The 15,895-nt window shown below is 38.5% G+C and overlaps 1 protein-coding gene across 1 annotated transcript in view; it reads right to left on the bottom strand.

The window, feature by feature from the left end:
* The window catches only part of Fhod3 (formin homology 2 domain containing 3), a 433,804-nt gene that overhangs the window by 241,812 nt on the left and 176,097 nt on the right, over positions 1–15,895 (bottom strand). Inside the window, exon 4 of the mRNA XM_010638036.2 lies at positions 3,566–3,633. Within this exon, the coding sequence (XP_010636338.1) occupies positions 3,566–3,633 (68 nt within the window). The remainder of the gene's footprint in view (positions 1–3,565; positions 3,634–15,895) is intronic.

The raw sequence follows: 15,895 nt of genomic DNA on the forward strand, positions 1-15,895 counted from the left end.
AAAATTAATCATCAAATGTCCAGGGACCAAATTTTCAACTGCTTCATAAAAACTATTTTTATAACTTTGCATTAGTATCCAAATAGGATCCATATTTGGCAATTCATTGTGACTCTGAAATATCTTTTAATTTATGAATTTCCTCTGTCTCTCTTTGTTTTCTTCCCTTGAAACTTATGCATTAGATAAGCCAGGTCATTTATCCTTTAGAGAAGCCAGAGTCTGGATTTTGTTGATTATACCTCTGTAGGGTAGTTAAACATGTGTCTCTGTCCTAGGCCTTTTATAAATTGTTTGTTGCATATCGATGTAGGACCAGATCCAAAGTTGATTTTGTTAGTTTGACCAAATCATAGTTTGTATTTCCATTAGGAAGAACATAGTATCTTGTTTTATCTCATTTCTACCATGTTTGTAATTTTTTTTCAGTACTGGGTATTAATCCTAAGGCATTCATACTGAACTGTATCTTCAGCCTTTTTTTTTCTTTTTGAGACAGGATCTCACTAAGTCTCTACATTGCCCAGGCTGGGCTTGATCTTGCAATCTTTCTGCCCCAGCCTCCCAGAGTACTGGGATTAGAGGTGCGTGACTAGCAACTCTTGGTGCTCAATATACAAATCCATTAACTAATTATGGGCTGCAAAATGGAGACATTGTAATTTTACATTTATTCTTATTATCTCAAATATTCCTACAAACAAGACTATCTCTCTCAACCACTGTTTGATTATCCTAAAGTTAATATATAAAAAGGCAAGATAAATGTGACATTCTAAAACTTTATTCATTTTCTCATAATGAGTGAGTCCACAAGCATTTTTTGCCTACTCATTTTGCCAATCCATTATTTTATTTAGTACCATTATGAATACATCAATTCAAATTTATTTGTTATGTTTAGACCCATTTTAATTATCAATTTTATTGATTCATATTGTATACTCCCAACTCTGGCAGACAGTAGAAGATACTCCAACTTGCTTCTAAGTGCTTTTGGAAATAATCCTAGCATTATCTGATAGTTTCCTACTTCTGTAAAAGAGGTTCTAAGTTTGTTACATTCCTACTCCAGACTTGGAATAAGGGACTTCTCCAAGGAGCTCCAGTTCTTTTTGGTGTTTTAGACCACAATGTGATTGCTAGTGATGCTTTTTTCGCTAACAAACTGATTACTGTTTCTAGTTTTCAATAAAAAGAGAAATATACAGTACTTTAATTGCTTAAGATAATACACACTATGAGTTCATTCTGATACTTCCAAATAAATTCAAGAATATAGTTATTTCTTAATTTTTAAGAACTTTAAGGACAAAATTAGAAGCTCCACATACAGTCTCAGAATGTAATACAAACACTATTATCTTCCATATTATTATTGTAAACAGACCATGTGTTTGGTTCTCTTTGTTGTTAGGGTATTTCCCACTGAAAATACAGAAATGACCATGTTTTAAAGTCACTTGCAATTGCTCCTCTCTGTGTGGGCTGCCAACCATATATTCAGTCAGGGCAAAAGCCAAAACTGAGCAGAGGAGATTAGAGCAGGCTAACAGGCCAAATGAGGTACAGTGAGGAATGATACCATAGCAGCCCTCTGGCCACACAGTAAGAGTCTGGCCCAAACACAGGGGACTGTGGCAGACAGGAGAGAGAATGCAAAAGAGGATGAAGATGCTTTATTTTGTTAGGCTGAGTAACAGCCAGGCCTGGAGGGATACAGAGGAAGTAGAGCTTTGAGACAAGTAGTTAGCATCACATTTACTACATTAGTGACTGGAAGGACTGAAGACACAGACATCTGCCAGAAGACCACTTAGTTCACCCAGTCCAATCATTTATTAAATGATGCCAGCCACTACTCAAGACTCCAAAGTCACAGGAACAAAGTCCAGAGATTTCACAGATGCTGGCCGCACACATATGCTCTGTGGTATTTTAGGTCCTGTAGTAGATAGAGGCAAACCAAGGTATGTCCAGGGTATTTGGAAGGAGGCTAAAGGGAGAAGGGTCATTTGGAGAGAAGACCCCCAGCAGGAAAAAAATTGAGAAACACAGAAAGTAGGCATTGGGTGACAAAACATCCTGAGACAAACTATGAGTCTGAGGGCAAAGGGAAAGAAAAGAGAGCATGGCTTACCCATGGAAAACAGCTGCAGAAGGAACTCAAAATGCAGCCAAGGGCAGCGAGATCGGCAGCAGGACCAGACCAAAGTCTTGAGTGTCAAACTGAAGAACTCGATGATCCTTAAGGCAAGACAGAACCAACAGGAGAGTGATCTCCTCAACTCTTGGTGGTAGGAAGCTAAGAACGGACTGATCTGGGAAGGCCCCAAAGCAGGCAATGCCATGCACAGTTGGTGCCATTTTCCAAGGGAGAGAAGGATAGGTCTGAACCAAGGCAGGCCTCTGAACCAAGAATCCCCAGTATATGCAGCATGGCAGAGCAACTGAGGACAGGGAGCAAACCTGAGGCTGTGGGAAGAAAAGAGGACTTGTCTCTAGAGAATCTGCACAGCAAAGGTACTCTGTTCTGGGATGAGATAGAGGCATGAGAAAAGAAGCTGCAGGAAGAACAGAACAAGAATGGAGAGAGCAGATGTTATTTTGCCTTTTGCCCATTACTTCTTGCACGGGTAGGAACCCATTCTAGCTGGAATTATCACTAACATACACAAAATAATTTAAGGATATGGATAAAATGGGAACTGAAGAGAAGCAGAATACAACCTCAGGGTCAAAAATCCTAAGAGAAAGGGACAATTAACCCAGACAGACATAGCCTCCATGTAAAGGTCACCGTCATAAACCCATCTCCTGACTGGCTCACTGCAGTATCATGGTTCATTGTCTTGTAGCCTGTTTGCATCCTAACTTTATCAGGGTCAGGATGGAAGGAAGGAAGGATTAGGACGAGGGATAGATAAGATGAAACCTGAGAGGAAGACTTGCACCTATGCATGACAGGGTACATCCAGAGTGTGGTTCACAACAGCAAAACACTAGAAACTAACCCAACTATCTGCCCAAAGAGTGAACCAAACATTTATGCTTTATTCATACAAGGTGATCCTAGCCAAAGCTCCTCCAGTCAGACCTTCACCTTGTCCACTCTTAATAAGCAAGCTGATGTAGAATGAATGCAACTAGAGATATGAAGTTAGTTCAAAAGCATATCACATACAGTTGATGAATATGCACACATCATGAACGCATACAAAGAACTCCAATTTCACACTCAGCAGAGAGGGGTCTGCAGGTGTGGTGGGTAGCCGGCATGGGGAACAGAACACAAGTCTTGAATTACATCCATAACAGGCTTTTCTTTTTTAAAAATTTGACATAAATATGGAGAAAATATAATTTGACAAAGTCGTCTTTCCTTTTTATGATTGAAATATTTGACACAGTAAAAACTATTCTCTGATATTCCAATCTAATTTATAGTATAATTGAAAGAGACTTTCCTTCTAGTGATAAGCACAGGTATACGCTTATTTGTACCTAATTCCATAGCAAAGCAAAATAGGACTTGAGAGTACTTTTTTTTTTTTTTCCTTTTTACCTGAAATATCTGCTTCAGGGAGAAAAGGGCCCTTCTTAAATCTCGTCCACTTGAGTTGTACAGTTTTTCTGAAATAAAGAATACAATGATTAATTTAACTGACCCACTGGGTGGTATAAACAGAGAGCATATGAAGGATGGGCTAGGTTGTTATGGTAGGTATAGTCCTTACCTCCAACTGTATAAAGATTGATTTGTACACATACCTGGACTGTTAACAGGTGGCACAGAGAGGCACAAGCAAGTTGCAGAGAAGAATCTGTTCAGACATGCACCCTCAGCCCCAGCCTCATCTCCAGATCTCTGTATCTAGCTGTTTCCAGACTCTATTGTCCAGTTTTCAGATATTACCACATGATGGCCTACAATTTCCAGAAAAAATCAATGTAGCCCAAACAGAAAGCGTCCTTTTACCCCACTCCTTCCTGGCCCTACAACATGCTGATGCTTTCTTTCTGCACCTGTATTCAGAAATCCTCTGGTGCCTCCCTTCTCCTACGCCTGCTGGTCACCTCAAACACTCTTGTGGGGCCAGGTTCCCCAGGCAGCAGGCAGCCTAAACAGACTGACTCCCTGCAACCATGCGATGGTTGTCTAGGCAGGAAGCCAGCTTTAACTCTGCCTGGGCCTGGCCACCCATTCATATTCAAGGATGCCCTGGCTCAGAACAAGGCCGAAGAGAAAGCCTGGCACCAGAATTCTTTAGCTGACTTCTATAATCCCACTATTCAATTGGTCACATTTCATATGGACATCTAAGCATGGTTTTGCAAAGGAGGAGGTACTTAATTCCATAACAGGAAGTGAGCTTCACATAGGACTCATCCTGCAGCGATCACCACACGAAAGGAGAGACAGAAGAGTAGGCCACAATGACAGCTGGCCAGTGGGTGGTGCTACAACGTGCTGAAGATACACTGAGACAATGCCTACCTTTTGAGTTGGGACTGGGACTACTCCTTCCTCCTCTCTTACTGTCACAACGTGCTTGCAAAGAATTGATATTATTTATTCCTTAAATGTTTGGCAGAATTCTCCAATGAAGGCTCCTAGCTGAGGGGGTTTTCTTTGTTGGAAGGCATTTCAATATTAATTCAATTTCTTCAATAAATAAAGGGCTGTTCTGGTTATCTATTTTCTTTTTGAATGAACTTGGGTAAATTGCCTTTCAAGAAAATTATACATTTAAATTGTTATAATTGTATGGATATAAAGCTGATCTTAATATTCCCTGTCATTCTTTTACTGCTGTATTACAGCAATCCACCTTTTTTACCCTTAATACTGATAATTTGTGTATTCTCTCCTTTTTACTTAGTCTGGCTAGAGATTGATTGTATGGTATTTAATCTTTACCAAAAAATCATTTGTTGATTTTGTTTTTTCTACTGCTTTTCTGATTTGTATTTTATTGATTATCTTTCTTCTGTTTGCTTTGGCTTTCCTTTACTCTTCTTTTTCTAATTCTTAAAGTAGAAACTTAACTAATTGATTTCAGACATTTCTTGTTTTTGAACATATTTAATGCTTTAAATTTATCTTAATGCACTGTTTCAGCTGCTTCCTGCAAAATTTGATATACTCTGTTTTCATTTAAAATTTATTAATGTGGGATATTTCATTAAAATTCAAATGGGAATAATTTAGTCCTATGTTTTTAGGCAAATAGTTTATCAGAAACATATTGCTTAATTTCTAAATATTTGAGATTTTTCCAGATATCTTTTTGTTACCAATTTCTAACTTAATTTCTTTATGATCAAAACATAAGCTTTATTATATCAGTTTTTTAGTTTTATCAAGGCTTATTCTATGGCCCAGAATGTGGTTTATCCTTGGAAATTGTTTCATGTACATTTAAAAACAGCGTGTACTCTGCCACTGTTGGGTGAACTATTTTATAATTATCCACTAGGTCAAGCTGAGTGATAGGATTGATCAGGTCTTATATATTCTTACTGAGTTTCCATTTATTGGTTTTCTTTGTTGCATAGATTAATATGAAAGGAGTGAAGTCTCCAATTTATAAAGTGGATTTGTGTATTTCTCCTTTCAGGTTTATGAGTTTGTGCGCTAGGTGCTTTTCAGTCCTGTTGTTCACATTAGGGATTGCTATCTCTTCCAGCTACATTGAGATTTTTTGGCCCTGTGTAATGTCTCTCTTCATCCCTGGCAGTATTCCATGTTTTGAAGTCTATTTACTAATATAACCACTTTAGGATGCTGCTTGCATGGTGTATCTTTTCCAATTCTTTCATTTTTAATCCATGCAGAGCCTCTCACAGGTACAGTTGCATTGTATTCTTTTGTTGTTGTTGTTCCTCATTGAGTTTATTGGTACTTTACACAATCTGATGGTCTCTGCCTTTTAATTAGTATGCATCCATTAGGGCACATTTTTAGCCTCTAGGACATCACAACTGACTCTGTAGTGGCGCAAGAACAGATGACATCCAGGAGGGTCTAACACTGCCTCTCACTCTGCGATAACAAATATCCTTCTATAAATGCCAAAGACACCTTTGAGTGGTCTCCAAAAGCCTCCTTTCCCTTTATTAACAGTGTGATTCAATTAAAACAAACTATAGTTTCTATTCAAGAATAAACACTTTCCAGTCCAACTGTCTTTAATTTAAAAAATATTTACAAGTATTTATTTAAGCAGTTTCTATTCCAAACAAAGCTGAATAATAAAATAGTGCTGTTCTCAAGTAATTCTTTTATGCAAGAAAATTCTTACTCCACACTTGGGAAAGCTTTACAAATTTTAATGTAATTTTAAAAACTATCGAAGTTCTGAAGAACAGCTCAGCCATATATCACAACCTTTGGGTGAAAGGTCTTCTGACTTATTTTGCTTTTTAATTCCATATGCTATAAAGCATGAGGTGAGCTCTATATCAGGAGTTCTACCATGTGGCATCTGTAAGTTGCAGTTTTTTTAAAAAAAATACAAATGACTGCAGTGACATATTTTTTACATAGACAAGGATACCCTTTCCTAAAGTAATCCAAATGAGTAATTTTCTTATGAATCATTACTTTAACAAATATCATGCCTTGTTTCTTAGATCATAAGAGAGCAATGCTGGAGTCATCGCCATCATATTTGAAATAAAAAACCAAATATTCATTTAAAGGACTATTACTCTGGAGCACTAATCTTTGGAAAGACAATTCAGTAAGTTATTCCTTCTCTATAACCAATACCATGATATAAAATCATAGCACTCAATTAAAACTTAATATTTTTAAAATATGTTTAAGATTATTGGTACCACAAAACCTCTGTACTCAATAGACTTGTTCTATTGGTTCTTAACATACGATTTAGGGACACCAATCCATTAAAGGATTAGGAAGAAGTAGGAACCAGAGATGTTTGCAAAAAACACATAATTTTATCTTTCTCAGAGGCACAACTGCTGCTGGTGGAAGGGGATAAAGCAGGCATTTTACTATGTCAGACACCCTGCTCAAACCAGCGAGTGCTGTGAGTCCTTTGCTGTGACTCAAGAGAGGCCTGCAGCCCAAAGGAGAAGCACTCCTTCCCACGGCCCTGGACCTGGCTGGTTATTGATGCATTACTAACTAACACCATCATAGGAAATATAGTCTGGGGCTTTTCCTGCTGTGTGACATACTGAGTTCATGAGAAAAACAGGCATTCCATTTGAGTTACACCTAGGTTTCAAAACATGGAAAGTCAGACTTGCCATGGCTTTAACTTAACACTAAAATGTGAAGGCCTCACCTAGGAACAGTACTTAGCCTGCCAGCTCCCCAAGGGCATGCTGGACATCAATGTTGGATCTAGTTTCCTGTTGAACTCCAATCACTTCTTCAGAAGCAGGCTGTCTACGCAGATTCAAGAATGATTCTCAGTCTTGGGTTACACAGGTTTCAAGTCTTCCTTGACATAGGATGACCAGTAGCTTTCACACTCCCTAATTCTTCCATACAGTTCTGTTCTCTGCAGACTGTCCCCTGTAAGAGTCCTACATGTACACCAATAGTTCTACATGTACACAGATGCATTTTTGTATATGGCTTTGGCCTGTGCCCAGTGGAGCTGAGCTTGCAGTCTTTTGCCTCCCCACCAACTACACCAATTCATTGTGCAGACTGTCCTAGCAGCCTCAAAGTGCCAATGGATGGAATTCCACATGTTTCCCCTGCCTGAAAATCAGGTAATGCCAAAGAAAGAAGATGCCATGTGTGGAACAGGAAGAGCGACCGAGTGCCCACCCTATGCCAGAGCCCATCCTTTTTTAAAAACTATTTTCTAATATTGATTTTTTGGTTTATTTTACTTGCTTACATAAAATGAACTTTCATTTAAAATGTTCATGTTTTGATAGATACATACAACCATGGATCCACCACCACAATTAGGATTTCCATCACCCCTAAAAGTTCTCTTAAGCCCTTCCACAATCGAATCCTACATTCTATCCTGGCCCCAGGCCACTAGCATTTCATATACATGAAAACACACAGTATGTACCCTGTGTCTAGTGTCTTTTACTCAGCCTAATGACTCTGAGGGATGGGGATTTACCTCAGAGGTTCTGGTGCCTGCCTCACAAGCTCAAGGACCTGAATTTGATCCCCGGTACCAAAAAAACAACAACAAAAAAAGACTGTCTCATAATGATTTTGAAGTTCATTCATTTTATTGAGCTGCCACAATAATTTTTCTACATTCTCTAACACTACCTTCTGAAAAGTAATGCATTTCCATTTTATCATATTTCCCATATATTATTTCAGTTACTTTACTATGACAAATGAGCAACTGTGTTCCCAGTGGCATGTGATGTTTAGTACAAGTTTTGAGGCAAAACTTTTATTATCATTAAAGGGACTTGGAGAAAGTGTTATAATGAGTAACACATGATGTTAATCTTTTAGAACTCTGGAGTTATCTTCCTTCCTTTCTTTTCCTTTTGTCTAACCCTTGACAGATCTATTAGATAGCTATTGTTTTTGGTTTTTTTAACATTTTTTTCATTGGTACTTTTTAGGTATACATGATGATAATATTTATTATGGATAATTTGTACCTGTATATGATATTTTTCTTCTTCTCATTGAGTTTATTGGTACTTTTTAAGTATCAAGTTACATTCATCATGGAATCTTGCACCTTTATATGACAGATCTTGGTTCTCATTTATTCCCCATATCCCTTCTGTCCCTTCACCCCCTCCTCCCTTCCCTATTTACAAAGACTTTGTTAGCATTTTTCCTTTTCTTGTATTTTCTCTTTTCCCTTATTTCCTTTCCCCTCCCCTCCCCACTTCCCCTACACCTTTAGCCCTTTTCATCCTATTTCACATTGTCAATTATACAATTTGGATCTTATTTACACTTCTAGTTTTTCACACCAGATAAACTATTTGGTATTTACACATGTGCCTTATTTAATCTCACTTAAAAGTACAGCCTCAATATGCATCCATTTTCCTATGAATGACTCTAGTTTTTCATTCTTTATGGGTGAATAGTATTCCATTTTATAGAAAAAACACATCTTTATCTAGTCTCCAACTGACGGGCAACTGGGCTGTTTCCAAGTTTTAGCTATTATAAACTGTGCTGCTATAAACATGGGTGAGCATACATCACTGTGGTATGATTCTTTTAATTCTTTTGGAAAGATACCCAGCAGAGGGATGGCTGGGTCAAATGGAACCTCTAATCCCAGCTCTTTGAGGCATCTCCATATTGATTTCCACAGGGGTTGCACCAGCCTACACTCCCACCAACAATGGAGAAGGATTCCTTTTTCCCCACATCCCCACCAACATTTGTTATTGGTATTTCTTGATAGCAGCCATTCTTTGTAGGGTGAGGTAGAATCTCAGAGTTGTCTTCATCTGCATCTCTCGACCAGAGCCCATCATTTGCCAACAAAAGGACAGTAGCAGGCTTCCCCTGCATGAAAACCTCTAACTCTCCCCTGAACCCACAGAGCTTCTTCTTTCTACTCTTTACCCCAGTTATAATCACATGACAATGAAGCTGGCCAAGCCCCACCAAGCCTCTGCCACGCTTGACCCAGCCAGAGTGCTGAAAGTCAGAGTATTAAGGATAAAAGATGAATAGCAACCAAAGGTGGCAGGTGCATCATTTCCAGGTGAATGTCAACAAAGCTTACCAGTAAAACTCAAAGTAGGAATATAGGGCAAAGAACAGGCTAAAGTCTTGAAGAGTGGCCATTACCCTGAATCATGGGGCTGCCCAGTGGGAGGGGTACAAAAAGGAACCCTAAGAGAGCTAAGGCTGCAGGGGGTCTCGAAGATGCAGGGCATTTTCCAGAATCTGAGGAGAGGCTGGGGAGGGTGGGGATAAAGGAATGTATGCATTTATTCTTTCACTTCTTCCAAAATAAACCTGCTTGGGTACAAGCTCGTGTTCAGCTTTAACATGTGAGTAAAGGGAAATTACCAGCCACCTTGGTGGAGACCATTACGAACTGAAACCTTACTTGTTAAAGCCTTTGTAACTGTCCCCTCACCCTTCCTCCGTGTGTCTTACCTTTTAAGATGAACTATGTTCCTTTCATAGATGTAACTGGTGTATTCTAAACTGGCTTATTACAAGAAAGAGAGGGTAAAACACTAAAGGTCACTGAGAACCATTCCTGCTTTGTCATTTGGAAATTCCCTATGTGACACACAAATAGCAATGCTGAAAAACCAAAGGCCTCCTGTGCCTCCTACTCAGCCAAGAGTGCAATGAAGACAATTCAAGTATGGGGAAAGAAAGGCCACAACATTAATTAGAAGGAGCAAGTGAAAAGATTAGAACCAGCTTATACCAGTAAAAAAATATAGAGGGTCAGAACCAAATCACCTTCAAGAAAGAAAGGGGAGAGTATAAGGTACTTCTAGATTATCGTGCTTTCAGATACCTAAAATATAGTAATGTAAGCACACCCTCCTTCACCAAGAGTCCAACACATGAACGAAGTGCTCCAGGGAAAACTCGGACCAAAGCTCTGGAGTCCTTCCTCTGCTCAGGAGAAGCAGTGACTTTCCTCCCTCCCTTAGACTTCTGTAAAGTTCATCATTGTTTGAGAGACTGTTTATAGGCAAAGATGCCCATGCACACATGTAAAACTCTGCCTGCATCAGCCACAGATAATACAACCATCACAATTTTTCAGGAGCAGCCACAAGAAATGAGCTCTTGGTCCTCCAGCCACTGCTCACCAGAAACCAGGAAGAGAAGGATAGTGAAAACCAACCCCATGAAACATGAAATGACCGAAAACCAGTGACCAAGCTTGGGTGATGTTCTTAGACAGAAAGCACTCAGCACAAGTTCCTATAGACACCAAATCTAAAGGACTCCACCCTCACCCTTCTCCTCAATTCATATGTGGCACCCGATTCACAGATGCCAGGAGATATGTACAGCCCATTTTCAACCTGCAACCATTACTTCATTAGTACATGTGGGTATTTTAAAGAGAAGAGTATCATAGTAAAACTGCATTTTTCAAAATTACTTGGTTTGCCTTTGGAAATCATTTTTTTTCCAGTGCTTTTTAAACTTTCTGGAGTCTTACGCTCATTTGAAAATAACATACATGTTGTTTTTTTTAAAAAAGTACTCAGATGCACAAAATGTTAGTATAATTTCAGAGGGTGTGTGTGCCTGGAAACTTCCTATGAGATTTCAGAAAACTGCAGGTAAGAATCTAACCCAGTATCTTCATTGATCTAACCCAATATTTTCATTTTACACATGAAGAAACACGGTCACATTTTAAATACTCATCAGTAACATAATCCTTAATCTTTTATTGGGGCCGGCAATGTATTTCAGTAGAAGAGTATTCATCCATCATGTGCGAGGCCCTGGGTTTGATCCCTAGTACCAGCATAAAATATACATAAATAAGGTTTTTAAAATATTATTCCTCAACAAGTTCCCATGTAACTGTCTGTGACCTCCCCACACCAGAGCTGACTTGAATCCATTTTGGTTTCTCTCCAGCTCCTGGAGGTGTCTGGCCTGGAGTCGGGGCTCGGGGTACATGACTGGTGGGCAGATGGATGTATCTGTACAAAGCCAGCATACTGTTGGCTGGGATCCCTGAGAGAGGGTCCACGGATGATTTTCATGTGTCTGTCCCTATTCCAAATGCCCAAAGGGAAGGATAAAAATAACACTGAAAACTCTGGGCATTCCAGGATGTTTCTTTTTAGCTTTCGATAGGTAATCCTGACTCTCCAAGTTTCCTTCCTTCACACAACCACTGGCCACTTACTATGGGACATGGGCTATGCCAAACAGGCGAGTAAAAAGACAGGGCACAACTCCAGTTTCAGGACACTCCTAGTCAGTGAAGAAGACCACCTATCAACAAAGAGGATGGCCCAGTAGTGTGAGTGCCAGACCCCAAGAGGTGCCAGATGCAGGAACCTCTTTCCTGGAGTCAGTGGCTCTTGACAGGGAAAATGTTCACCCTTCCTGCCCTAGTCACTTTGAGAAAAAAGAAGAGGATGTCTCATCCTTGGCGAGAAGATAAGGATCATTAGCTGGGGTCAAAAGGGAACAATCTGGCATCAATCACGTCAGTGAGCAGAGAGGGCAAAACTTCAGAATCCATCTGCCCCACCCCATGGGACCATAGCTGTCCCTTTATGAGTCCTTCAAAAGGGGAATGGCCATTGAGCCAAGACAAGTATCATGTAATTCAAAAAAGCAGAACCTGAGAAAGAGCTGGATTTTTAAAACAATTGTCTTAAAAAATGTTTGTCGCTAGTCAGTGATGCAGGAAAGAAGCACAGTAAAAGAACATACTCTTGCACTTTAAAATTAAGAGCAGCAAACTTTTTTTTTTAATTTTATTGAGTTTATTGGTACATTTTAGGGATACAGTACAGTTACATTCGTTGTTGGGATCATGTACCTCTACATGGCAAGTCTTGATTCTCGTTTTTTCCCCTTACCTCTGCCCTCCCTTCACCCCCTCCTCCCCTCCCCATCTACAAACACTTTATTTTCATCTTTTCATTCTCTCACATTTTTTTCTTTTCCCTTTTTGTTCTTCCCCTACGCATCACACCTTCCCTACACCTTTAGCTCCTTTCTTCAAATTTCTAAATGTTAGTAATCTTATTAGAATGTTATGCCTTGTTGCAGAATATTCACACCAGGGAAACTATTCGGTATTTATACATGTGTGACTTATTTATTTCACTTAGGAGTATATCTTCAATATGTATCCATTTTCCTATGAATGAATCTATTCTCTCGCTCTTTATGGCTGAGTAATATTCCATTTTATAGAAAAACCACAACTTCTTTATCCAGTTTCCAACGGATGGGCAAATAGGTTGTTTCCAAGATTTAGCTATTACAAACTGTGCCGCTATAAACATGGGTGCACATACTTCTCTGTGATATGATTCTTTTAGTTCTCTTGGAAAGATACCCAACAGAGGGATGGCTGGGTCAAATGGAACCTCCAGTCCAAGCTCTTTGAGGTATCTCCATATTGATTTCCATAGTGGTTGCACTAGTCTGCACTCCCACCAACAATGGAGGAGGGTTCCTTTCTCCCCACAACCCCGCCAACATTTGTTATTGTGTGATTTCTTGATAGCAGCCATTCTTTGTGGGGTGAGGTGGAATCTCAGTGTTGTTTTCATCTGCATCTCTCGAATGACCAGTGATGTGGAACATTTTTTCATATATTTTCTTGCTGCTTTCACTTCTTTGTATGAGAAATGTCTGTTCATTTCGGATGCCCATTTTTGGATCGGGTCTTTATATTTGGGGGGACTGATTGTTTTGAGTTCTTTATATATCCTTGATAATAGTCCTTTGTCTGAGGTACAGCTGGTAAAAATTTTTTCCCACATTGTAGATTGTCTCTTAGTTCTGCTAATGGTTTCTTTTGAAGTACAGAAGCTTTTTAGTAAGATGAGATCCCAGTTGTTGATTCTTTCTGCTAGTTCCCGTGCTACTGAGGATTTGTTCATAAAGTCTTTTCCTATACCAATGTCTTCCAGAGTTCTGCCTAACTTACTTTCCAGCAAGTTTAATGTTTCTGTTTTAATATTTAGATCTTTAATCCATTTGGATTTTAATTTAGTGCATGGCGAAAGATAAGGGTCTAATTTTAATCTGTGACAGGTTGATATCCAGTTTTTCCAACACCATTTATTAAAGAGGCTATCTTTCCTCCACTGAGGATGGTGAGCTCCTTTGTCGAAGATGAGGTAGCTGAGTACATCTGCATTTGTTTTTGTGTCTTCCAGTCTGTTCCATTGATCCTCAGGCCTATTTCTTTGCCAGTACCATGCTGATTTTATCACAGTGGCTTTGTAGTATAGTTTCAAATTGGGAATTGTTACACCTGGTGCCATGTGACTGTTGCCTATAATGGCTTTTGCTATTCTAGGTCTCTTGTGGTTCCAAATGAATTTTTGGATTCTTTTTTCTAGTTCTGTGAAATATAGTGTTGGAATTTCAATTGGCATTGCATTGAATGTATATAGCAGTTTCGGTAGTATGGCCATTTTCACTATGTTGATTCTTCCTACCCAGGAGCAGGGGATATCTTTCCATTTTTTTATATCCTCTTCGATTTCTTTTTTCAGAGTGCTGTAGTTTTCAGTGTAGAGATCTTTTGTTTCTTTTGTTAGATTGATTCCTAGATACTTCATTTTTTTGGATGCTATTGTAAAAGGAATTTTTTCCCTTATTTCTCTTTCTGTCTGTCTGTTATTTGTGTATAGAAAGGCTATTGATTTTTGGGTATTCACCTTGTATCCAGATACTTTACTGAATCTGTCAATTAAGTCTAGAAGTTTTTTGGTGGAGTTTTTTGGATCTTCAATGTAGAGTATCATATCATCAGCAAATAATGATAGTTTAACTTCTTCCTTTCCTATCTTTATTGCTTTAATTTCTTTCTCTTGTCTAATTGCTGTGGCTAATGTTTCCAGAACTATATTGAAGAGAAGTGGCGATAGTGGGCATCCTTGTCTTGTTCCTGATTTTAACATGAAGGTTTTCAGTTTTTGGCCATTCAATATGATGTTGGCTGATGGTTTTTCATAAATAGCCTTTATTAAATTGAGGTATAGACCATCTATTCCAATTTTTTGCAGGGTTTTTATCATGAATGGGTGTTGAATTTTATCAAATGCTTTTTCTGCATCTATTGAGAGGATCATATGGTTTTTGTCCTTGACTTTGTTAATATAATGTATTACATTCACTGACTTTCGTATGTTGAACCACCCTTGCATCTCTGGAATAAATCCGACTTGGTCATGATGGATGATCTTCTTAATAATCCTCTGTATTCTGTTTGCTAGTATCTTATTAAGGATTTTTGCATCTATATTCATTAAGGAGATTGGTCTGTAGTTCTCCTTTTTGGTTGTATCTTTCTCTGGTTTGGGAATCAGAGTGATACTTGCTTCCAGGAATGAATTTGGAAGTATAGCTTCTCTTTCAATTTCATTGAAAAGTTTGAAGAGTAATGGTAGTAGTTCTTCTCTAAATGTCTTGTAAAATTCAGCAGTGAATCCATCAGGGCCTGGGCTTTTCTTTGTTGGTAAGTTTTTAATTACATTTTCAATTTCACTGATTGTGATTGGGGTGTTTAAAATGTTTTTATCTTCTTCGTTCAACTTTGGTAATTCATAAGTATCTAGAAATCTGTCCATTTCTTCTGTGTTTTCCATTTTATTAGAGTACAGGTTCTCAAAGTAGGTGTTCATGATCCTCTGGATTTCTTTCGGATCTGTTGTGACTTCGCCTTTTTCATTCCTAATTGCATGGATCTGAGCCTTTTCTTTCCTTTTTTTGATAAGATTAGCTAAGGGTTTGTCAATTTTATTTATTCTTTCAAAAAACCAGCTCTTTGTTTCATTTATTTTTTGTATCGTTTTCTTAATTTCAATTGCATTGATTTCTGCTCGGATCTTTATAATTTCCTCTCTTGTTCGAGCTTTGGGTTTTTCTTGCTCTTGTTTTTCTAGGAGTCTAAGTTTCATCGTTAAGTTGTTTATTTGAGCCCGCTCTGTTTTCCTAGTGTGGGCATTCAATGTTATGAATTTTCCACGTAGAACTGCTTTCATTGTGTCCCAAAGATTCCTGTATGTTGTATTGGCATTCTCATTTATTTGTAAAAACTGTCTAATTTCTTCTTTAATTTCCTCTGTAATCCATTGATTGTTTAGGAGAGTGTTGTTCAGTTTCCATGTGCTTGTGAAGTTTCTATAGTTTCTTGTGCTATTGATGTCTAGTTTGATTGCACTATGATCTGATAATAAACAGGGGATGACTTCAATT

This window comes from Fukomys damarensis, unplaced genomic scaffold (assembly GCF_012274545.1).
Source record: "Fukomys damarensis isolate Sample0158 unplaced genomic scaffold, DMR_v1.0_HiC HiC_scaffold_30, whole genome shotgun sequence".
Taxonomy (NCBI): Eukaryota; Metazoa; Chordata; class Mammalia; order Rodentia; family Bathyergidae; genus Fukomys; species Fukomys damarensis.